Source organism: Cajanus cajan, chromosome 6, assembly GCF_000230855.2.
Source record: "Cajanus cajan strain Asha chromosome 6, NIPB_CcT2T_4, whole genome shotgun sequence".
NCBI lineage: Eukaryota > Viridiplantae > Streptophyta > Magnoliopsida > Fabales > Fabaceae > Cajanus > Cajanus cajan.
Window position 1 is genome coordinate 35,216,644 of NC_138522.1, and position 24,131 is coordinate 35,240,774.

At 34.1% G+C, this 24,131-nt stretch overlaps 5 protein-coding genes across 5 annotated transcripts; 2 read left to right on the plus strand and 3 right to left on the minus strand.

Moving 5' to 3' along the window:
- Positions 1-431: 431 nt before the first annotated feature.
- On the minus strand, positions 432-959 carry LOC145958659 (uncharacterized). The gene has a single exon (XM_083076168.1). It carries the CDS (start codon positions 957-959, stop codon positions 432-434), a length of 528 nt encoding a protein of 175 aa, XP_082932294.1.
- A 638-nt stretch (positions 960-1,597) lies between these two features.
- On the minus strand, positions 1,598-2,980 carry LOC145958660 (uncharacterized). Its single transcript, XM_083076169.1, has 3 exons — positions 2,729-2,980; positions 2,342-2,617; positions 1,598-2,029 (listed from the first exon to the last, which is right to left on the minus strand). The coding sequence occupies exons 1-3, from the start codon at positions 2,978-2,980 to the stop codon at positions 1,598-1,600; spliced, it is 960 nt and encodes a 319-aa protein (XP_082932295.1).
- A 3,293-nt stretch (positions 2,981-6,273) lies between these two features.
- Positions 6,274-8,976, plus strand: LOC109812482 (uncharacterized). The gene has a single exon (XM_083076961.1). The coding sequence runs from the start codon at positions 6,437-6,439 to the stop codon at positions 7,535-7,537; it is 1,101 nt and encodes a 366-aa protein (XP_082933087.1). The 5' UTR covers positions 6,274-6,436; the 3' UTR covers positions 7,538-8,976.
- Positions 8,977-9,483: 507 nt separating this feature from the next.
- On the plus strand, positions 9,484-12,136 carry LOC109812489 (uncharacterized). Its single transcript, XM_020376467.3, is given in 6 exon segments — positions 9,484-9,808; positions 9,810-9,849; positions 9,944-10,354; positions 10,486-10,557; positions 11,003-11,233; positions 11,668-12,136. Coding segments are annotated over 5 exon segments (978 nt in total). The 5' UTR covers positions 9,484-9,578; the 3' UTR covers positions 11,228-11,233; positions 11,668-12,136.
- LOC109812490 (rhodanese-like domain-containing protein 14, chloroplastic) lies at positions 11,409-13,745 on the minus strand. The gene is made up of 6 exons (XM_020376468.3): positions 13,394-13,745; positions 13,248-13,294; positions 12,808-12,900; positions 12,514-12,652; positions 12,326-12,428; positions 11,409-11,758 (listed from the first exon to the last, which is right to left on the minus strand). Exons 1-6 carry the CDS (start codon positions 13,596-13,598, stop codon positions 11,644-11,646), a joined length of 702 nt encoding a protein of 233 aa, XP_020232057.1. The 5' UTR covers positions 13,599-13,745; the 3' UTR covers positions 11,409-11,643.
- Between the last annotated feature and the right edge of the window lie 10,386 nt (positions 13,746-24,131).

Below are 24,131 nucleotides of genomic sequence, written 5' to 3' on the forward strand. Positions count from 1 at the left end.
TCCGGAATGCATGTCGCATATCCCTCGATGGATCTCCTCGACGACATAAGTGGCCTGGGATTCAGCTAGGTATTTCAGAAGGGGAGTAGAGATGCCACGCTTGAACAGTTCATCTCCAATGATAACGAACTTAGCCGATCGTATTCTCACCTTCCGAGCTTCCTCTTTATCTTCAGGTAAAGTCCCTGCCTTTAAGTAGTTCCAATCCCTGCCATCCACCCCCGGTTTGTGCTGTCACTGGTGTTGACAACCTTGTCATCTAGGCTGGGCGAGTTCAGCGTTTCCTAAATGATGGTTCGATGTTGTCCGGGGCGCTTCGTGTTGGCGAGCTTGGACAGGAGGTCGGCTCTTGCATTTTTCTCGCGCGGCACATGGTGGATTGTGAACTCTTCAAAGGAGGAGATCTGTTGGGAGGCTACATGGAAGTACCTCTACAATAGGGTATTCTTAGTTTGGTATGCCCCGCTGAGCTGCTCCACCATGAGCTTTGAGTCGCTGTTCCAACTTACTCTCCGCGCTCCGAGGTCGTGAGCCAGCCTTAGTCCTGCGAGAAGCACTTCGTATTCTTCTTGGTTGTTGGTTACTTTGAAGCCAAACTTGAGAGATTGCTCCAAGGTGACCTTGTTCGGCCCTTCCAAGATAATACCTACACCACCACCCTTAGAATTGGAGGACCCGTCAACATGCAAAGTCCATACTTGTTGTTCGCCGGCCGAGGTCGGAGTTAGTTTGGCCACAAAATCTGCTAGGCATTGAGCTTTCAGGGGGCCGCGACTTTCATATTTGATGCCAAACTTGGACAACTCTACCGACCATGCTATCATCCGTCGGGCGAGCTCCAGCTTTCTCAGGATTTGCTTGATCGGGTAGTCAGTTTTGACGACCACCTGGTGACTTTGAAAATAAGGTCGAAGGCACCGAGCTGCGGTGACAAGTGCTAGTGCAAGCTTTTCAATCATCTGATACCATTTTTCCGTGTCTTGGAGGACTCGGCTAATGAAGTAGATCGGCGTTTGCACCTTCTTGTGCTCTTGTACTATGATTGCGCTGATTGAGCCTTCTGCCACGGCTAGGTAGAGGATAGGGATGGCAATGGGGTGGGGCAGGTACGGGTTTTATGATACCCGTCCCCGTCCCCGCGAGTCAAATTCATCCCCGTCCCTGTCCCCGTACCCGCCGGGTATGTGGTTTTCATCCTTATCCCCGTCTCCGTCGGGTATCGGGTATACTCGTACCCGTCAATTTTTTTATTTTTTATTTTATGTAAAAAAAATAATATTTTTAAATTATTTTTTTTATTATATTATAATTATAATTAAGATATTTTTCTATCTCATATTATAATAAATAATCACACATAAAAATATTAATTTTTTTTAATATAATTAAATTAAAAGTGAGTATTAAATTAAAAATGGAAACGGGGACGGGTACGGGTACGAGTACGGGGCGGGTAAGTACATACCCGTACCCGTACCCGTACCCGGTCAAACCGGGTATTCCCCGTCAAAGTCAGGACGGGTTCGGGTATTACCTGCGAGTACGAGTATATTTGTCATCCCTAGTAGAGGAGGAGGTCAGCGCGGTGATCCAGGCTCTAGAGGACTGGTGGAGTCGTGAGGAAGACTTTGAAGCTCTTGAAAGCCTCTTCGCACTGGTCCTTCCACTCGAAGTTCTTTGGCTTTCGCAGCAGGGTGAAGATGGGCCCTGCTTTCTCCGCCAACCTGGGGATAAAGCGTGAAAGAGAAACCAACCTTCCTGCTAGGCGCTGGACATCTTTCACAGTCTGAGGGCTCTGCATTTGGATAATAGCTTTGCATTTCTCTGGGTTGGCTTCAATGCCCCTGCTGGTGATCATGAAACCAAGGAATTTTCCTCCCTGGACGCCGAAGACACATTTCTCTAGGTTGAGGCGCATGTTGTGTTTTCTGATCTGACTGAACACCTCGGCCAGGTCGGCAGCATGACCTTCGACAAAAGTGATTTTGACCACCATGTCGTCAACGTAGACCTCCATGTTCTGCCCAATCTATTGGTGGAAAACTTTATCCATCAGTAATTAGTAGGTGGCTCCTACGTTTTTCAGACCGAATGGCATCACTCGGTAGCAAAAATTGGCGTGGTCAGTGATGAACGACATGTGCACCTCATCCGGTGGGTAGATCATGATCTGGTTGTACCCGGAGTAAGCGTCTAGAAAGCTGAGGAGGGCGTGCCCGGATGCTCCATCGACTAGCCTGTCGATGCTCGATAAGGGGTACGAGTCCTTGGGGCATGCTTTGTTCAGGTCAGTGTAGTCGACGCACATACGCCACTTCCCCGAGCTCTTTTTCACCAGTACCATGTTTGCCAGCCACGTGGTGTCTCTGACTTCGCGGATGAAGCTCACGTTCAGTAGCTTTTGTGTCTTAGTGATGATGGCCTCTCGTGTCTCACCATCGACCTTCCGCTTTCTCTGGGACACTGGTTTTGCCTCCTTATGGATTGCCAACCTGTGATAAATGAAGTTAGCGTCTATACCTGGCATGTCAACGCTTGACCATGCGAGAAGGTCGACGTTCTTGGAAATTTTAGCTTCAAGTTGCTGCCGTAACTCCGGGTTTAGCTGTTTGCTTATCTTTGTACATTGTCTGGGGAGTTTGCTGACTTAAAGGTCGTTAAGCTCGTCAATGGGACTCGGTCATTCTTCATGGGATTCCGACCTCGGGTCTAGGTCAGTGATGTCAACCTGGGTGATGTGAGCTACTGTAGGAGGGTCACTTTTGTGGCGCTCTTCGGATGGTGAGACTTTCAAGCTCTCAGCGTAGCACTGCCGAGCTGTCTTCTGGTTCGCCCTGACAGAGATGATCTTGCCACCACTCCCTGGGAATTTCATCGTGAGGTACGGGATAGATACCACTGCTCCGAGTTGGTTCAACATCGGCCTTCCGATGATTATATTGTAGGATGTGTTGGCCTTGACGAGGAGATATCGGACCATGATCCGCCTTGAGTCAAGGGAGGTTCCGAAGGTTTTCAGCAGGTCCACGTACCCTCGAGTGTGAACTCGCTCTCCTGCAAAACTGACTAGGGGTTCTGTGTGAGGTTGGATAAGGGAGTGAGGGATGTCTAACCTGAGGAACGTCGGCCAATATAGGACGTCAGCCGAGCTTCCTTGGTCGATCAACGTCTTGTGGACCTCCCAATTGGCGACCTCCACGGCGATGACCATTGGATCATCCTAGTTTTGACAGACGCCAGTGTAGTCGTCGTCGATGAAGGTGATCGGTGGTGTGCTGTGGTGCGGGGTGAACATTGTTGATGCTGCGCAAGTGTCTTTTCTGTGCCGAGCTGCTAGAGCCTCCCTCTGCGAAACCACCTGCAATTGTGTTGATGACTCCCCGCAGGGGGCTGACCTTGTTTCCTGACTTACCTCGGCCTGTACCGCGCCACCAGCGTTTGGCTGAGAACCATAGGGTTGGTCCGTGCGAGTTCCCGAACCTCAACCTCTGCCTCGTCCTCGTCTGTTATAGCCTCCTCTGTGACCTTGCTGTCGTTGGACGTATTGTTCGAGGTGTCCCCCCTAGACGAGTTCCTCTATGCGATCTCTGAGTGTGCGGCATTCCTCGGTTGTGTGACCATAGTTTTTATGGTACCGGCAATGCTTGGATTTGTCAGCACTGTTGGGGCTGTGTCCAGGTGGTGGCAGAGTGAGCAGGTTACTGTTGCTGGCTTCCTCCAGGATGTGGACACAAGGTGCGTTTAGGGGGGTGTAGAAGTCGTATCCCCCCCTTTGTTTGCCCTGGCAGCTTTCTTGAACTAGCTGTCGTTGGTGACCTTAACCTTGTCCTTATGCCCGTGGTCCGACTTTGCCTGTGTTTTCCGTGAACTTGGTCGCGAAAAGCAGAGTGTTCTTCCATCTGGATGTAGCATGCAACTCGGGCACGGAGCTCGTCCATGTCGACAGGAGGTCGCCGACACAGGCTGTCGACAAACGGTCCTGGCTTGAGTTCCATGAGCATGGCGTGTAGGGCGACCTCGGGGTTCAAGTTTCGAATCTTAACCGAGATGCTGAGAAAGCGCTCCATGAACGTCCTCAGTGATTCGTTGTCGCCCTATCTAAGACTGGCCAGGGCGGTTGATGTAACGTGATGAGGTCGACTCATTGCATACTATGCCATAAATCGTCTGACCAAGGTGTCGAAGTTGTCAATTAATCTCGCCGGCAGTTGGGTATACCAGGCGAGTGCTGCCTCCTTGAGCGAGGTCGAAAAAACCCTACACAGAATAGCATCCTCATTAGTGTATAGGTTTACCTGTGTGACGTATAGGTTGATGTGCTCGTCCAGGCCAGCAGTGCCGTCATAACGGTCGATGTTAAGAGGCTTCCATCCGAAAGGAAGGGGCGTCTCCATGATGCCGTCAACAAAGGGGTGGCAGCGGATGCTTACCCTATGCCCTGGGGCTTGGGCAGGCGCATTGCTAACTTCATGGTCTGACCTCGCCATCGGCATGTGTGACCGATGCGCACTAGACCTGTGGGTAGGTGCCTTAGGCGCGGTTGGTGGCTGGGAAACTGAGTGCCCCTCTTCCTCGTTCTGATTACTCAGTTGAGGGGGTTGATCAGAAGGGCGGCGAGGAAGCTGGGCGCGAATGCGCTCATTCTCAGCAAGCAGTGCCGCTAGGTCGGTTTCGTGCTGGGCATGAATGTTATCCATGTCGGCTGCGTGTTGTTGCTGCATTTGGTTGACCTGTTCGATCAGTCTTCTCAGCGCCGCTTCACTGTCCATTCTAGTCGTGCGATCTAGGTCATCTGTTGCTCGTCTACTATGACTTCGGGTGAAAACCATAAGCGTGGTCAATAAGAGCTGTCTTGATCAGCCCCACGGTGGGCACCAAATGTTCTTACCAGAGATCGGTTGTAGGGACGATCTGCTGGGCAAGATCGGTGAGCCTCCTTCGCTGGGTACGGTTGCTGTTCCAAGTGGGAGTGGTACCTACAAAAGAGACTCTGATGCTAAAGTTAGTGTTTGTGGGTGTATAAGTCTCGTATAAGTAATGCACGTACCTTTGTGTGAATTAGGGTTTCATTGGGCTTTGGGCCTGAGATCAATTATGACCTATTTGGATTAATCTAATTTAATTTTTATTTATCACAATTTTTTATGAATTAATTTTATTATTTTTAAAATAAATTATAAATAAAAAAATTATCCATAAATACATCTGTCGGTAATAACATCGGTAATTTTGTGGGTATTGTTAATAATATTTTTAAAAAATCATTTTAAAATTGTACTAAATAACAATCTTGTTTTATTAAAAACAATATAGCTCAAAATTGGTAAAATTATTATAAATATTAACAAATTATCTTTTAAATTTAGATTATCATGCATCAATATCATTTCACTAATTATATATTTATCAATTTAAATAAAATTAACTATATAACATAGAAATATATTGATAATATGTGGGAAATATCTGTCTGAAATATCATAATTTTGCCACGAAAAAAATCTGTGGGTAAAATTCATCTGAAATTATAAACGAAAAAAATCTGTGGGTAACATCTATATGAAATTACAGAAGGAAAAAATTTGTGAGTAATATCCTTCGAAATCGTTTATATTTCAGACGAACACATATCCGTCAGAAAAATTTGTCGGTAATGTCATTTTTCAGACGGATATTTATCCGTGGGAAAATGTCCATCTGTAATGAGTGTTTTTTTGTAGTTTAATACTCAACGTCTTCTAATATAAATGTAGCCAATGATTGTCAAAAATATGACCCAACAACACCAATGTCTCGTCCAATAGGTCAAAAAGCAGCGAAAAGAAATAGTAAAGCAACGGTTGACGAAAAATCTTCTGACAAAAAAGAGTTGGATAATATGGCAAAAGCAATGTTAGAAAGAAGTATTGCAATAAAGAAATTGGCTGAAGCGAAGGAGGCGGCTAACTTTAGTGCAATGTATGGCATTCTCATGAAGGACACACTTGGAATGACTAAGAAGCAACTCAAAGATCATGAATTGGCTTGTAATTTTATTAGGCGCAAATTAGAAGAATAAATATTATTGTAATTTTAATTATCGCAAATTAGACTAGTTTTATTATAATTTAATTTAATTTGTTGTAACTTTATTTCTCATTTATGCTTATGAAACTAGCCGTTATAAACTAGTTGTTATGAAACTAGCATTTATAAACTAGCCGTTATGAAACTAGCCGTTATGAAACTAGCCGTTATAAACTAGCTGTTATAAAACTAGCTGTTATAAACTAGCCGGTATGAAACTAGCCGTTGCAAACTAGCCATTTTTTATGACACTATATAATTGATACACATTTGTTGCATCTCATTATCAAAACCTACTTGTCTTATTTGTCTCAAAATCTATTTGTTGCTTCCTATTTTCTCTAAAGTAGACACTTTAGTTTTCCACAAAATGGATTTCGACAAAGACTTTGATGCTTTGTTTGAGCAAGTTATAGATGAGGAACTTGAAGATAACACCGACGAATATTTAATGAGAATAGCACTTGAGATGCAACAACAATCTGACAACACTACTCGTCGAAGGAAAAAAAGATTGATGATTGATCGATGTCGTGAAGAAGGGCACAATCGATTGTTCAATGATTACTTCTCTGAGAATTCAATTTACACATATGCTCAATTTCGACGAAGATTTCGAATGCAAAGGCATGTGTCCCTTAGAATTGTAGAAGCCCTTGGTCATTATGATGATTATTTCCAGATGAGGGTTGATGCAACTCGAAAGAAGGGTCTTTCACCATTACAAAAATGCACAACTGCAATTCATATATTAGCATATGGATCAAGTGCTGATAGTACAGATGATTACATTCGAATTGGTGAAAGCACTGCTGTGGAATGCTTAGAGAGATTTGTATCCGGTGTGTGCAACATATTCAGAGCTGAATACCTTAGGAGGCCTAACAATGAAGATGTTGAACGACTACTTCAAATGGGGAATGCACGTAGCTTTCCAGGTATGTTAGGGTCTATTGATTGTATGCATTGGGAATGGAAAAATTGTCCAGTTGCTTGGAAAGGAAATTTTTGTCAAGGTGATCACAGCAAACCCACAATTATGCTTGAAGCTGTAGCTTCACAAGACTTGTGGATTTGGCATGCTTTTTTTGGCACGATAGGTTCAAATAATGACATTAATATGTTGAATGCTTCGAATGTGTTTAATGACGTTTTGTTAGGACAAGCTCCTGCTGTACAATACATAGTGAATAGAACCCAATATAATATGGGTTATTATCTTGCTGATGGTATTTATCCAGAGTGGGCTACATTTCTGAAGACTATCCCTATGCCACAAGGAGAAAAGATGAAATTATTTGTCAAACAACAAGAATCGGCAAGAAAAGATGTAGAGCGAGCATTTGGAGTATTGCAATCTCGATTTGCAATTGTGCGTGGACCAACACGTGCTTGGCGTGTTGATACATTGAAGAATATCATGCATGCATGTAGGGGTGAGCAACGGGTGGGTTTGGTCGGGTTCGGGTGAAAAATGTCCAACCCGTTGTAAACCGGCTTTGAAAAAATGTGACCCATATCCGACCGACTGAGCTTTCGATTTGAGGCGGTTCGGGTTGAAACGGATTCGGATTTAAGCGGGTGGGTATAATCGGGTTACAATTTTTTTGTAGACCAATTTATCTTAACAAAGATGAAGCTTAAAACGATAAAAAATATTTTTAAAATAGTGTATAAAAATAGAATGAAGGTGACAATAGATGGTGTAAATAGATTCGTAGTTGAAACATTTACAAACTAAAGAAGCAAAAATAAAAGATAACAAAATTCATAGTTGTTACATGGAAAAGAAATATAAAGTTAGATTACAAAACCATAAGAAATCACAGTCACACAAAATGTACTCAAAATGGAGATAAGAAGATGGAAAAGAAAGACAAAGAAAGAAGCAAAAAGATAACTCTAAAAATGGACTAGTGTGTTGAGAAGTTGAATGAGGAAGGAGAAGACAAAATAAATATCTAAGTTATGAGAAAAAGGAAAAAAATAAGTTACAAATTGATGGCTATATTATACTTGAAATAAAGACTTTTAAATTTGGACCATTGTTGTTTAGTTATACAAAAGTAATAAAAATTTAAACTTATCTCATTTTCGGTTGGGTTCGGTTTTTAGCGGGTTTAAAAATTCAAAACCAAACCCGCCCAATATAACCCGTATAAAATCAAAATTTTAACCCGATTTACCCATAAGACCCGCCCGAACCCACCCAAAAGCAATATTTTTTTTCGGGTTTTTCGGGTTCGGTTCGGGTGTCGGTTTAATGCTCACCCCTACATGCATGTATCATACTACATAACATGATAGTTGAAGATGAGAGACACACATACAATATTAATTTTGATTATGATAATAGTAGTAACGAAGTCTTGACTTCCGATGTATCTATTGGTCCTCATCCTATTTTTACTACAACATACTTACAAAGGAGGGCACATCTTCATGATAGACAGCAACACCGACAACTACAACACGACTTGGTAGAACATATTTGGGGACGTTTTGGACATCATAATAACGAAAATTAGTGCGTATTTATTGTTATAAATAATTTATCGTTACAAACAATTTATCGTGCATTTATAGTATTATGTAATTTCTTAGTTTTTATATTTAATTTTGTTGTAATTTTTGGTAATTCATTTTATTATGTAATTTCTTTTTATTATTGTATTTTTTTATTATGTAATTTCTTTTATTTGTTATTCATATTTATATATTATCCATAATAATTAATTTTTTAAAAATTTATCATAAAGTGTAGTGTGAATTGTTAAAAAGTATAATTAAATTGTAAAAAAGTGAAGGTGCTTATAAACAATTTCTATTAAAATAAAAATTATAAAAATATAATATAAATTATTTATAAGTGACGTAACACAGTGAGACCTATTACTTCCATGCTAGATGCTCTAAGAGCAACTCTAATGGGAGTTGTTTGTCCTATAAAACAACTCAAGCCCCGGTTTCTTATCATTGGAGGACTCTGACGTGGCAACATGAGTTGTTTGAAGAAGAGAGAAAGTTGTTTCTTTAAGCAACCATTCCTTACCAGATTTCAAGCAAATCTTATTGAACATATTTGGGAACGTTTCAGAAATAATAATGATGAAAATTAATTTTGTATAATGTCTATGTATTTATTATTATTTTATTTTATTTTTAATATCTACTTCTTGTGTATTTTTTTTCGTAATTTATTTTCTTTCATTGTAGTGCAATTACCTTTTTTAATAAAAATTTAAAATTGATTCATAAATGACTAGAAAAAAAATTCTAAAAATTAAATTTTTTAAAGTTTTTTATCATTAGAATAAATTTGTGTTTGAGTTAATACTAACATGACACATTCAGAATCACTTTTTTTATTTTTTAATACATGAAATAACTCAAATGAATGACATTCCCTAACAAGCTTCGTATCTTAAAAGATGCAACTTTTATAGAACTGAGGGCTGCGTACATGGTTCTTGTGTTCCCGTCTGTTGCGTCAGAGAGAGTCACTTCCAGAAATGGTTAAACTCGCGGGACTTAGGCACAAACGATGGTTGATAGCATCGTCTTTCTCCACGCGCGTGACTGTAGGAACTCACGACGGAACCTTCCACTGCGACGAAGCCCTCGCCTGCTCCCTGCTTCGCCTCTCCAAACGCTTCTCCGCCGCTCACATCGTCCGAACCAGAGACCCCAACCTTCTCCAATCACTCCACGCACTCGTCGACGTTGGAGGCCTCTACGATCCCCTTCGCCACTAAGCTCAGCAGCGCTGGCCTTGTCTACAAGGTCCTTGCACTTTCCACTTTTCCCCTTTTCCCCTTTTCCTTTCGCTGCTTATTTATTTCATAACCTAACTCATTACTCCTTCCCATTCCTCTAGCATTTTGGATTGGAGATAATCGCAAACGTGCTTGGGCTTCACCAAGCCCATTCTCACGTGCGCCACTTGTATCCCGTTATATACAGAAACTTCGTTGAGGCGATTGATGCTGCGGATAACGGAGTGAATCAGTATGACCTAGATTTCCCTCCAAAATATGAAGTTAACACGACTCTGTCTTCTAGAATAAAACGCTTGAATTTGAACTGGATGGACTCTGACCACTCACCTCAAAGAGAAAACCAGGCTTTTCGTCAAGCCATGAAGTTAGCTGGAGCTGAGTTTTTGGAGAATGTCAAGTATTTTGCAAAGTCATGGTTACCGGCGCGGACGATTGTTGTCGAGAGTCTTGCAGCGAGGGAAAGTGTTGATTTGAGTGGACAAATCATCAAGCTTAACCGGTCTTGTCCTGTAAGACACAACCCACAGGGCATTTAATTAATCTCACAGGTTTTTAGTGATTACTGTAAGGGTAAATTACTAGATTTGCAGGTTTTGAATATCATTGTGACTGTTACCTAAAACCTTTTATTGCTTTGCAGTGGAAACTTCACATACATGAGCTTGAGGAGGAAATGGAAATCAATCCTTCTATCAAATATGTTCTTTACCCGGTATGTATGTTTAACTTAATTAAGGTGTGTTTGGATAACTTTCAATAGAAACACTTCTAAGAGAATAAAATTAATGAAATCGAAATAATTTTGCTATAAATTAAAATTAGTTTATACACAAATTAAAAGTAAGATTTTAGAGAAGTTAATAGGAAAGAGTATCTACAAATTAGATTATGCATAAACTAATTTTAATTTATGAAAAAATATATCATTTTTTTTTCTAGAAGTGTTTTTAGAGAAATTGATTCAAATAGACCATTACATTTCAAATTGAGTATGTGTATATATAATTGTTGCCCCGCTCCCCCCAAAAAGAAACCTGTATAGTGGTTTACATTGCAGGCATCATGTCCAACTTGTAAATCTTGGGATATATATGGGATATATAATGTGTTTTACTATATGACCGATAAATTATGTAATAGATGATTACTGTTTGTAGGATGATAGAAGTGAGAATTGGCGACTGCAGGCAGTGGCAATTTCGCCTGCTAGATTTGAGAGCAGAAAACCGTTACCATTTCTGTGGAGGGGTTTGGAAAATGATAAGCTCTCTGAGGTTGCTGGAATCCCAGGTTGTACTTTTGTGCACATGAGTGGTTTTATTGGAGGAAATCGAAGTTATGACGGCGCTGTAGCCATGGCAAGAGCTTCTTTAAAGGCTTAGGCAATGGTAGGTTTAAAGTTTAAATCAATACCTTTTTTCCCAAACTTTCTTTTTGGCCTCAGGCATAATTAAATATCTTAAGGAATCGAAAATGTTTGAACACAAAACTTGGTTTTTTCGTTGAAGCAATATGCATCAGCTGTTCAGAAACATGGTTTATGCGTGGTGCTAAATCTCAAAATGCTAATAACACACTGCTGATAAATTGAGCCTTTCCAGTTTATGCTAGGGATGCGGTCTTTAGAGAATGTAACATGATATTTTAGTTGTCAATTCTTGCATACTGATTTTCTGCACTAGCTCAATAATGACATTTCAATTTGTTGGTTTCTGTTCTTCATATGCATTTATTAACATTCTCATTATGGTCAAAACTAGGTCTAGGCTTCACTTCATGTACATTCTTGACACTAAATTCATTCCTCTGAAACACTTGGCAGATCCTCTTTAAACCATGAGTAAAGACCACCTTCAAGATGGAAGACATTGGTATAACCATTAAGGACCAGCAAGTAAGCTGCTATGAGAGACCTGTTAAAGTATCAAGATGTGACCATTAGAGCAAAATATCAATCATTTGAAGAGTCGATGGTAACATAATCACAAGTCATACAAGAAGTGATATGCAACATATAGACTACAGCCGTAAGAAGATGATATATTGCAGACAATCATATAGCTTCCTTGATCTTACATCCATGCAATCCAAGTTATTAGCTGCAACTTACATTTTGTATTTTAGCCGTTGAAGAACTTATTTGGGATTGAGAGCTAATTGCTAATTGTGGTTGGATTTGACTTGCTTCTTGTCAACCATTCGTGTTGTTTTTCTTACTTTTAAACATATAATAGCTTGATAGAATGGCTTACAGTGATATAAATCTCATTACTCTGCCTACTAAGTTTTAATCTCTGAATCCGAGGCTGGATGCACTGTCCAAACGCATCTAAAAGGATCGCCTCAATTGCCATGCAAAATGGATACATTTCACAAAATGTCTTAAACCAATTTGGACTATTTATTCTATTAGCAAAAGGTAAAAATCCAGAGAGAATAAAATAGGGAATTAGCCATAAGAAATTCAAAATAATCAATACCTTGATTGTTGACCTTCGGGCAGATTTTGTGTTGGTTTCATAGTACCTCCCGCCGAGCAAGCTACTATTATCTTTGCCTTTTTATCTAATTTTGCTTCAACAGCTGCCAGCATGAATTAAATATTTTGTTTCAGAAAACAAGAAATGCAAGAATTCAAGCAATGCATAACGAGGTAAATTTATCGTACTCTGAATGAACTCAGGGTTCTCTTCAGTCCCGGCAAAAATACCAAAAAATGCAAATGCAGCCCGTCTGGCAATGTCCCATGCTGTCCACTCTTTTATAAGCCTATATATTTGCACATTGATAGCATCTGGAGGATGGGCCTACACTAATAGCCAAACTTATCAATTTTATCCTTTGTACCCCAATATATAACCACTCATGGAAATCAGAAACACCAGATAGACCCAAAAATGCATCATAAATGTGCAGGCACGTTGAAGTTGGAATAAAAGGCTTCTAAAATTTGTTAACTAACCTCTTTGAACTCTGCTTCTGGCCTTACGTCGAGAATCACAAAATTATTTTCCTTCTGAAGGCGCAGAGCTTCCTTTGCATCCACACTTCTTACCTGCAATATCATAATCATACACCTTTTAACATTTACTCTGCATATAAAACAAACAACATATCACATACCCTTAATTCCACACATAGATTTAGAGGTACGATTTATTATTAATTATAGCCTGTGTGACTAGATAGTCTGGTTGTCCCTTTATTAATTTTTGTGTACCCAAGATGCATATTATGATACAAAAGACATTTCAAGCTTATGTTACCTTAAATTTACACGTTTTGCATTTATTTCAAATTTCTTTGTACTCACTTTATCATGAAGTGCTAAGAATGCAAATTACAATGTACTTGTTTGTGCATTCAAGAGAGAGTATGTATGACAAACAGGTGAATCTTTACCCTTTTTTCCAGCAGATACTCTCTCTTAATCTTCCAGTCTTCTTCAGCTAAGGGAAGTTAAAAAAGAAAAAGAGCTATTAAGTTTCTATAATGTCTTCAAAATGCCATGGCAATTGAATTCAGTAAGAGTAACTAAGAACAAATACCTGGCGACTTTGCTGGTTTCGTGGCTGCACCCTGGATTGTTAAGCCTCTTGTGATATTCTGTTGGAGTGATCTTTTTCCCGTGGATTTGTATGATCTCACTCTCCCCCACCATGAGTTATGATCGCGTGTGGCTTCTAAAGAAGGTACCAAAGAATGCAAAGATGGTGTAGATGAGTACTGTGGAGCAATTGATGTAAAAGCCATGCTTGGAAGCTCAGTTTCAATCAGATGGAAGATTTCAAATTTTCTTAGTTAATGGTCAATATTGAATAGTTGAAGATCTTGGGATCAACCTACATCCTTCTGATATCTAGTGTACTTAGGGTAGTTTGTGTGAGAAGAGTATTGTGGATATTTAGGGTCAGAATCTGAGATTGTGGTTGAGATTTTACGAGTCCTGTACTATTTGGATATCCTTCGTTGTCATCATTTTGTCTTTCCGCATGTATTAGTTGCTATTTTTATCATATTTTGTAAGCTGTTGAATATGAGCTGCTTTATGTTACCAAAAATATCTAAAACTGTTGGTGCAGTTATTTTTTTATCCAAAAAAAAAAGCAAATATATTTTTCTCAGAATGTATTATTATATATTATTTAAATTATAATATACTATATATGAGTTTATTTATATAAATAAAAAAAAGATAATAAATTAAAGCGCAAGACTTTTTATTTTGAACCTTGGTATAAAACATGAATAAAAAATTGATTATATTTACAATTTTGATACCCTTGATCCGCATAGTAGTCCTCTATGTCTAATATAGCGGTGTTTAAAAAAAATCCAAACACCTAAAAGGGCATTTGAAATCTTAATTGAAAACATAAAAATAATTATTATAAAGAAACATAATTCATCATTAAAAAATCAATAAGAACCCCTAAAATTAGAATATGTTCTTGAATGCAATTCTTTATTGCAACTTTTAAACAAAAATGAAAATCACAAGAAAATGTATTAGTACTAGTATTACTGTATTAGTACTTTATGAGAAAAGTACAAGGAGAATTTAGGCTTTGATTGTGTGTGCCAGCATAAGAGCAACAAAGTCAACTAATGTTAAAAAGGAATCAATGAGCAAGATGGAAGCAAGCTTTGTTTGTCATGGAAAAAGAGGGAGATACAAGTGGCGTATGAAATAAAAAAAAAATGTTTCTAATAGCCTTAAAAACAGTGAAAAAATGCAAATAAGAAGAAAAAAAACTACACCAAATAAATGTTACCTTTTTTTTTTCAATAAATGCAAATAAGCATTGCAAAAAATAAAAATAAAAAAGAAAAGCCATAAAAATAATTAACAACAAAACATTTAAGAGGTCGAATTAGGATTTGATCATGCTAAAAATTAACTGATTAAGGTTCATGTTATAAAAAAACACAATTGGAATAATTTTTCAGTTCAATATACAAAACGAACTAAGAACAAAGTCCCTGCCTAGCTGGTGGCTTTGCTGGTTCTATGGCAACAATATGGGCTTGTAGAAAGCCCATTGGATACTCTGAACTACTATTTGTAGGATCACACTATCTCCTCAATGAATTAAGATAAACTAAAGCCACGGTATGCAAATCAACTCTACATATTAAATAGATCGTTTTTTTTATTTTTTATTTTCAAGACATGTTTTAAGAAATTTTTATTCAATTTTATTTTTGAGAGAATTTAAAATTCAACTATTTTAAGAGATTTTATAAATTCTTCAATTTCAAATTTCTAGTAAATTCACTATTCAAACAAAACATTTTACTCAAAGCTTTTGAAATTCTTAAAAATAAATGAATTACTACATTAAAATCTTCCATTCAAACACAACTTCTTATCTAATTTGATGTTCATTTATCATAATTATTTATGAATCAAATTTAACAATTTTAAAATAAATTATTGATAAATAAAAATAATCTTATACTACAATTTAAATTATTTATTATAAATTTAAAATATAATTTATATGTTTAAAAATTTATATAAATTTTAAATATAATTTATATATTCTTATATGATATTTATTTGTATATATAATTTATTATAAATTTTAGACATATAATAAAAATTAAATCTGCTAAAATTTTAGTTAGAATGTTAAAAAATAAATAAATAATAATAATAGCACTGTAGCATATGTTGCACGAAAGCATGTATCAAATTGTTAGAGAAAATCATATACCTTTTAATCTGTCTGGTTGTGTTTCGCCTCTAATGAAGGACACGGTTATAGGTTCAATGTATTTTTTTTATTTTTTTTTGTTCGTTCCTGGAGTATTCACGAGAGTGGGATAGCTGGCCCCAAGATTTAACGCGGTTGCATACACAAGACAGATTTGAATCCTTGACCTTGCTTAAGCATGGATCAATCCCTACCGCTGAACTACACGCTTGGATTAGTTCAATGTATTATATATATCATGAGAACCAACCAATATAATAATATCTTCGAGAACATGTTATTAACATTCACTTGTCAATTTCATAACCTCAGTTTAGAATTGTTTATTTAATTTGTAGAGCACAAGACAAGATACATAAAATTGGGTATTGGAAGAGGTTGGCACGAAAGGTATTAAGAAAAAAGTGGGTGGTAATGTTAGTGATAGTGAATGTGAGTCGTGCACAAACGTTGGTGTCAAGTATAAGTTCACTTTGTTCGCGGAAGAAAACAAGGTTCAATCATGTGTGCCTAATGTCAATGTCTGCCATGAATCCTGATCATGACATGCTAAGCAGTCATGCATAGATATGCACATAGATTCCAATCAAATTGGTACCTTACCGACATTCTATAATAATTTTATTCATTTATTAGTTTCTCACTATCTTATCTATCTTACTACCTACCCACCCACTTGGTCAAGACTCAAGACTAGGAGAATAAAGAGATCTTCACTCTTATAAATACCATGCATAAATGAATATTAAAAAAAACAATAGTATTTAATTAAAACATACATGATCAACTCCATTCTTGTTCATAAAGAAGAACATTTCTGCTATCTATATTTAACCCATAAAGGTTATGTAGCTAAGATATGGAGAATTAATTATATATTCTATCAAATTCATTATGCATGTTTTGAAAGAAAAAAAAAATTGTGAATATTTTAAGTTTCGTATACATTCACAGACTTTTACAATATTAAGAATAAACAATAATAATCCTTTTCAGAATTGAGAAATTTATGTACATAATAATTATACGAAATTTAAATTAAGTTCATAAGTTGGCCCTTAACGAACTAGCCTAACAAGTTTATTCTTCTTATATAATTTTTTTTTCTCATTTTGGGAGTTGAAATTTAAGTTATAGCTCCAACAAGAAAATGCAGTTGGCCTTGGTTGGTTTTCTTTAATACAACTTACCAGAACTCGTGTCTCTTCTTCTCGTTGACCTTGTTGAACCAATAGAAAAATTCCATCAAATCTCAAAAGTTAGAATTGAACATCGTGCTTCCGTTAAACGAGCATGATTGATTGATTTTTAGTTTTTTTTTTTTTGTTTATTGCTGAAAAACACTTTGAACATATAGTCATATTTTCTAATAACTCTTCCCAATTAGTAGGCAGTTTTCCATTATTTGTAGGAACATTGATTATCTATATGCGAGTTTATAACACCAATAGGGCATTGGGTAAGGTATTTTCGCATTATATTTAAGAATCACAAATTGTATAAGGTTCAAATGAAAAATGCAAGTTTAGAGCATCACAATGGAATATCTTAAACTTAAGATACCGTATTTTAATTTTTCTTTTTCAATAGAGACAACCTAAATCATAATTAACATGAATTGTTTAATTTTTTGCATCATATAATTAAGATACTTACAATTGTTTAACTTTGTTTTCCAACCATCAAACAAAATTATGTACAAATTAAAAAAAAATTATAAAAAGAAGAGTATCTTATGACTTGTTTAAAATTAATTTTACCATTAAAATGAAAGTATATGAGGTGATAATATGAAACATAAGATACATATATAAAATATACCCATCCTCTTAATAATCAAATGCATTACAAATTTTGAGATTTTGACGCAAAATATGTTCACAGCTTTAATATAAGGTACATATACTTTGGGCAAAACCGATGAGTTTGTTTCTCTAAGAGCAATTTTGATATTTATCCATCTCATGACTCACGTCCCAACTGAAGCAAAAAATTGGACGCCACATTAAACACACACGAAGTTTTGTAAATGATAGTAAATGTTTTTCTTTACTATAAAATCAAACAAATCTCCTCGCTACGTTAGAGGCACCTCAAAGGGTGGGATAGCTAACTCCAAGATTTAACGCAGCTGCATACAGCAGACAGGATTCGAACCCTTGACCTTGCTTAGGCGTGGATCAACTCCTACCGCTGAATCACACGCTTGAAGTTATAGTCTTTTGTTTTGAATATGAGAAATCAATTAAAAAGAGAAAAATAAATTTCAATTAAAGGGAATTTTGAAGAAAAATATATATTTATTCAACTCTTCAATATGTACCTGAATTAAATATTTAGATGAAGGCTATGTCAGTTATAATAATCTTATTTAGTCAACGCAAAATTGTCTTTCATGGATGTTATACACGGTCTCGTAACAAATCATTTTCCTTATATTTTTAACTAAGTATTTAAAATTTAAAGTTCAAATACAAGATTAAAGAAGGATTGTCGGCATATATTTACTTCATGCATGAATGTTTTGAAAAAGAAAAAAAAAAGGACAAACCTAATAATTCCCATGTGATTTTTATAATATTAGAAAGGTGATTTGACAGCGTACTCATAGTGATTGTGTTTTAACTTTTGATATTTGATTTTCTAATACGTATAGTGAGAATTCATCAAGTTATTTTAGTACTATAAGAGGAGTTTTGGCGAAATTTTTTCTTTTAATAACTCTTTATATAGTATACTTTGATTATTTATTTGTTAAACTAACAATTTTAGTAAATAAATTAAGCTTAAAATTTTTTAAAATTAAATTATTTAATATTTTATTGAATAAAATTAATTTAAAATAAAAATATAAACAAATGTTAATTATATGATTACTTAATGACACATATAAAATCCGAAGTATAACATTTATCTAGGTAGCTAAGTAAGTGATGAATGTCTCTTACTAGAGATTCAATTAACCTTGAGGAGAGGTGATATATATAACCTTGGACATTAAGATATGTTGACTAACTTAAGACTTGAGGAGATGAAATTATTTTTGAAAACTAAAGATCCCGCATAGGAAATCTTTGAGTGGTGCTTGGGGTAGTTTATTGTTGAAAAAACCTTCTTGAATAGGTGTGTCTCTTAGGGTAGGTTTTGAGGTGTGTTGAGTCTCCTCTAAATCCTTAGTTAGTGGTAGTAAAGTAGGAGGTTGAGAGCTACAACCCTTAATCAAGTACCTAGAAAGGTTGCATAATTCCTTAAGGATGATCAGTGGGTTAACTCAACACGTGACTTGTTAATGCATATCAAGGTCCTGGTACGCTTATACCCAGTTATACCACTATTAATGGTAGAATCAAACTTTCCTAGTGTAAGTGGTGAAATTTGAGAAATCATGTTGTTGAAATTGGTGATCCAATTCGATTGATGGGTCATCTATTATAGAGATGATCGTGTTGATGGATTTATCTAGTTTAGAGATGATCAAGTTAATTAGGTAGGGTCAAGACATTTAGACTACTCTATTATGTTAGGAGATCTCTTATTAGGTGAATGTGTGGACACATTGTTAATATGTTTGCATATGATGTATGCTATGATGTATTCATATGCATTGTTGACTGTCTTGTTTAACATGATTTGGATAAGATACATGTTTGTTTAGAAGTGTTCACATAGTATAGTGACCATTGACGGGTCTTTACAAGGTGAGTGTAATCATTAAAATTATCTCCTATATATTAAACATGAACCTTTATACGAGAGTGTATTTAAAAACTTTTATTTCACGTAAGAGATTTTACAGATTTTTTAACTTATTATTTAATTTATTTTTTATTTATCATAATTATTTATGAATTAAATTTTAATATTTTAAATAAATTATCAATAAATAAAAATAATATTAGACTACAATATAAATTATTTATCATAATTTAAAATATAATTTATATGTTATTATAAAAAAAATATAATTTATATGTTTAAAAATATCTATTTATACAAATTTTAAATATAATTTATATATTCAAACATAATATTTATTTATATATAATTTATTATAAATTTTAATTATATATAATAAATATTTATCTTATACATCGTACAAGCTATAATTATAATATTATTAAATGATTCAATAATTAAAATTTAATATAAAGATAAAGTTACCGAATTAAATAACTAATAACATTTAACCTAACTTTTTCTGGTTTTCTTCTCAAAGTGAGAAGATACGGTGAGAGTCGTACGTATTTATAAGAAGATTGTGAAAAAATTGAGTGAATTATGTTACACTCGTTAAAAAGACAATATCACATCATCTCTTTCGATATTAAAATACACATTTAATCAATTTAACTTAATACATTTAAAATAAATTATATTTTTATTTTTGTAAAAATGTAAATATTATATTATTTATTTATACTAAAATATAAAATAAATTATATTTTTCTTTTTTAAAAGATGCGAGTAACACATTTAAAGTAAATTATACTTTCATTTTCTAAAAAAAAATTAAGTATTACACTATTTTTTATATTAAAATATATGACAAATTATATTTTTCTTTCTTTAAAAAATTGAAAGTATTATATAATTACTCTCCCTTTATATCAAAATTAATAAAATTAAAACACTTTGTGTCTTTATTCAAAATAAAATGAAAATTGAAATTAGGTAATAGAAGTATGCTAGATCTATTGATATCCGTTGATCCTTGAACTTTAAAGTCTTGAGTTTAAATATTGGATTTGATAATTTTTTTTTTATATTTTTAAGAATAAAAGAGTATAATGATCTATGAAAATTAAGATAATTATTAAAAGAGGTGTCCCCTTATATATTAGTAAAGATATATAATTTAGTTTATTTAATTTAAAATTACTAAATAATATTCATTGTAAAATTTTAAAATATATGGTAAAATAATTTTAGTTTCTTAAGATATGATTCACTCACTTGTTAAAATTTTGTCGATGAAGAAAAAAGAAAATATGAAATGAACATTTGACAATATTGAAAAATAAGTTCCACATCAACTACAGACAAGATAATTAATAAAAATATAAATTGAGACAATCATTATCTTATAAATTAATTTTGTAGGGTTGAGTTAGATATAATTTACCTTTAACGGTGATATTAGAACTGTCTAAATTCACTCTAAAATGATTATTTACCATTGATACACGTACTAATTAATCCAATAATATCGAATGTGAAAGATGTATTAGGAAAATTTTTAGCCTCACGTATTCTTAAATCATTAAAAATAGTTACTCTCCATTTGTCAATATATCAAACTTAATAATGTTGAACATAAGGAGTATGTTGAGAAAAAAACTAAAATCTCATACCAATTATAAATAAAATAATTATATAAATAAGAAATAATCCTCATCTTATAAATAAATTTTATAAAATTAAGTTAGGTTGTAAGATTGAAAAGATAACATTTTGTAGCCATGTTTTTTTTTGGGAGTGAAAAGAAATCTAATATGGAAACCTGAAGAGGTCCTACCGTGTCATATATGCTAGGATTGTAAAGGTGGCCATCTCGCTAGCTCTCACGAGCCACTTCCATTTGCTTTTGTATACAATAATTAAAGTGCACAATGCAAACCTTACAGTTACAGATCCATGGTCTCTGATGATGAATTTTCCCAAACAATTTGAACCATGGCTGGACCCCAGTTATAGTGCTACAAACTCTGACTGAATGTTTCATCTTCTTCCTAACAGCGAGGCCACAGAGGCTGACAATTAACCCGACACTGCCTCATAAAAAGGCTTTACATAGTTTGGAATGATTTGTTTATTTATAGCTCTCCAAGAAACCATTATTAATTCATGGTTCTGGGTGGAGCCCCATTTGCCATTTTTCCTTTCTTCCCTCTTAAATCAGTATTCGGCCTGCTCTTACTAGTTCCTTCCTCTCACACTTGATTGCAGTAATATTTAATATTCTTGGGTTACAACCATAATGTTGAGATTTAAATTTATAACATAGTACAAATCATCGAGCCATTTGTCACTCACCATCATCTCAGTTATATATTAGTATCACATTATTGGTAACATATCCTCAAGATATTAATCAAAAGATAATAAATAAATTTTTTTTATTATTGACTAATTGTAGTATATCTTGACCACCTTACCAAAAGATCTGAAGGTAGCTAATAATGGAATATTTTTCAACATTGTATTTTATCAAGAAGTTCTATATTAGTTGTCTCAATTATTCGGATATAAACTTATATATTTGTTAAACAATTTTACTTAATGTTAATTGATTTTAAGAAAAAATTTAATATAGTACGAGAGTTTATAACCCATCTTTTTAGTTTATCTATTTTTGATAAATATAGTCTAGTTTGACAGACTTCTATGAATGGAGGTGTGTTGGAAAGTCGAAGGGAGGTGTTGGAAAGTCTCATGTTGTTTGTCTCGATTATAGGTGTTGTTTATATATTGGTACTAGAATGAATTTCAACATAGTATCAACGTCTATATAGCTAATATTTGTGCTTCACATGTTATGATAGACATCACCTAATATTTGTGCTGGAATATTACTAGACATCAATTAGTTTTAAGCTAGAATTTAACATGTTGAGAAGTCTCTAAATAATTGGTTTTAAGATGAAATATAATAGTATTACATTGTTATACTTTATTAATGAATCTAGTTGTTCGTTTATTAATGCACGATATATAGTGTAAGCACGTAGCCATGTCAAACTAACATCAACTACTAAAATTGACTTAGTGATGAGAGTTTGAATAAATTATAAAAGAATAAATTTTACCCTTATTCTCATTATTAATAACAAACATTAAAATAATATAAAAATAACATTTTAATAATTTTCATAGCAAATGAATATAAGAAAATAATAAATATATTTAATAATAATTCTGGTTAAAAGTGTATTAATATCTAATAAATTATGGAAAAAATTACTTAAAAAAATCAGTATTAAATAATTTTATAAGATTTTGGGTTAAATATGTTTTTAATTCTTGTAAAATGAGTGAATTTTTAGTTTTGATCTTTGTAATTTTTTTTCATCCTTATAAAATTTATAAATATTATTTTTAGTCTTTATGAAATGAATAAAATATATTTTTAATTTTTATAAAATATTTTTCTTTGATTTTTATCCTTTTAAAATTTAAAATCATTATTTTTTGCTTCTAATGATCATTTTAAGATAGAAAAATGATAGTTATTTTAGAGATCTATACAAATTTATACAACATGATATCACTATTAGTTCTAGATAATACCTAGGATGGTTAGTTAATTATTTAATAAACAAAATATAGTTAAAAATGTAACATAAAAAAATATAAACTAAAAATATTAGTTAATATTTTGAGTGCATTGATAGCATGCTGAAAAAGCTAATTTTTATTCTTTAATTAATACTTCAAAACTCTAAAAAAATAATATTTTAAATATTTTCGTTATAATTTAAATTCTGAATAATTTGACTAAAAAATATAATTGTTATCACTTATCTCCAATTATTTCTAATGTTTGTCTAAGTTTAATATAAAGAAGAATATAAATTACATCTTTTAAATTATAGATCTTGTTATAAAATTAAGAAAATGTGGAAGAAAAAAAAAAGGAATGCTAGGAAAATAAATAAGAAAAGGTTATAAAAAGGTTGATAATTGTGGAAAATATGTAATGGGAATCTTGTTAATTAAGTTGAGGGCAAGAGTACGTTGTAATGAATGAAAGGTAAGGTAAGTGGGGCCCACCGCAGGAATACTAGATCCGAGACCTCGCCGCATGGAGCGTCTCTACGCTGCGCCTCCACCGACACTTTCATTTAATCAAACGTCTCACATTTCGCCACGTCAAATACCCTTCTCACCTAAACGATGCTGATTACTATAACCGCGTTCTCTTCCTACTTTTCATCTTATCCCATGCACATGCAACCTTCATCAATACCCTTCAAATATTAACTCACTAAATATAAATTATTTCATTACATTATAAATATTAGAACTTATATCATGTATTCGATTCATCCAAATTAAAACAACGGTTCATTTTGTAACCGATACATTTTGTCCAAATCAATAGTGAAAAAATTATCTGAATTAGTCATAAATTGTTCAAAATTAATAAAAATCCACGATGAAACATATTTAAATTGATTATATTTCTTGATTTTTTTATTCAACTAAATATTTTTGGTAAATAAAATTAAAACCCCAATAAAAGGTCTTCTTATCAAGTCTACAACATAGATTATAACTATTTTTTTTTGTAATTAAAAATTATTTTTATTTAATATATTATTATAACAAAATTTGAATTAATACATCCTTTGTGTTTGTTGTTAAGCGGTGATTGGTTAGTGAGGGAATTTATTTTAATTTTTGTTGGTAAATGTCAGCTGAATTAGTTGTAAGGATAGAATTTAGTTTAATAATTGAATAGAGAAGAGAGATAGTAGGGGGCAAGGGGCGAGGGGCGAGGGGGACATGGATTTTGATTTAATAATTAATAGGAAATAATAAAAGTAAAAGGTGGTAGAACCGGTTG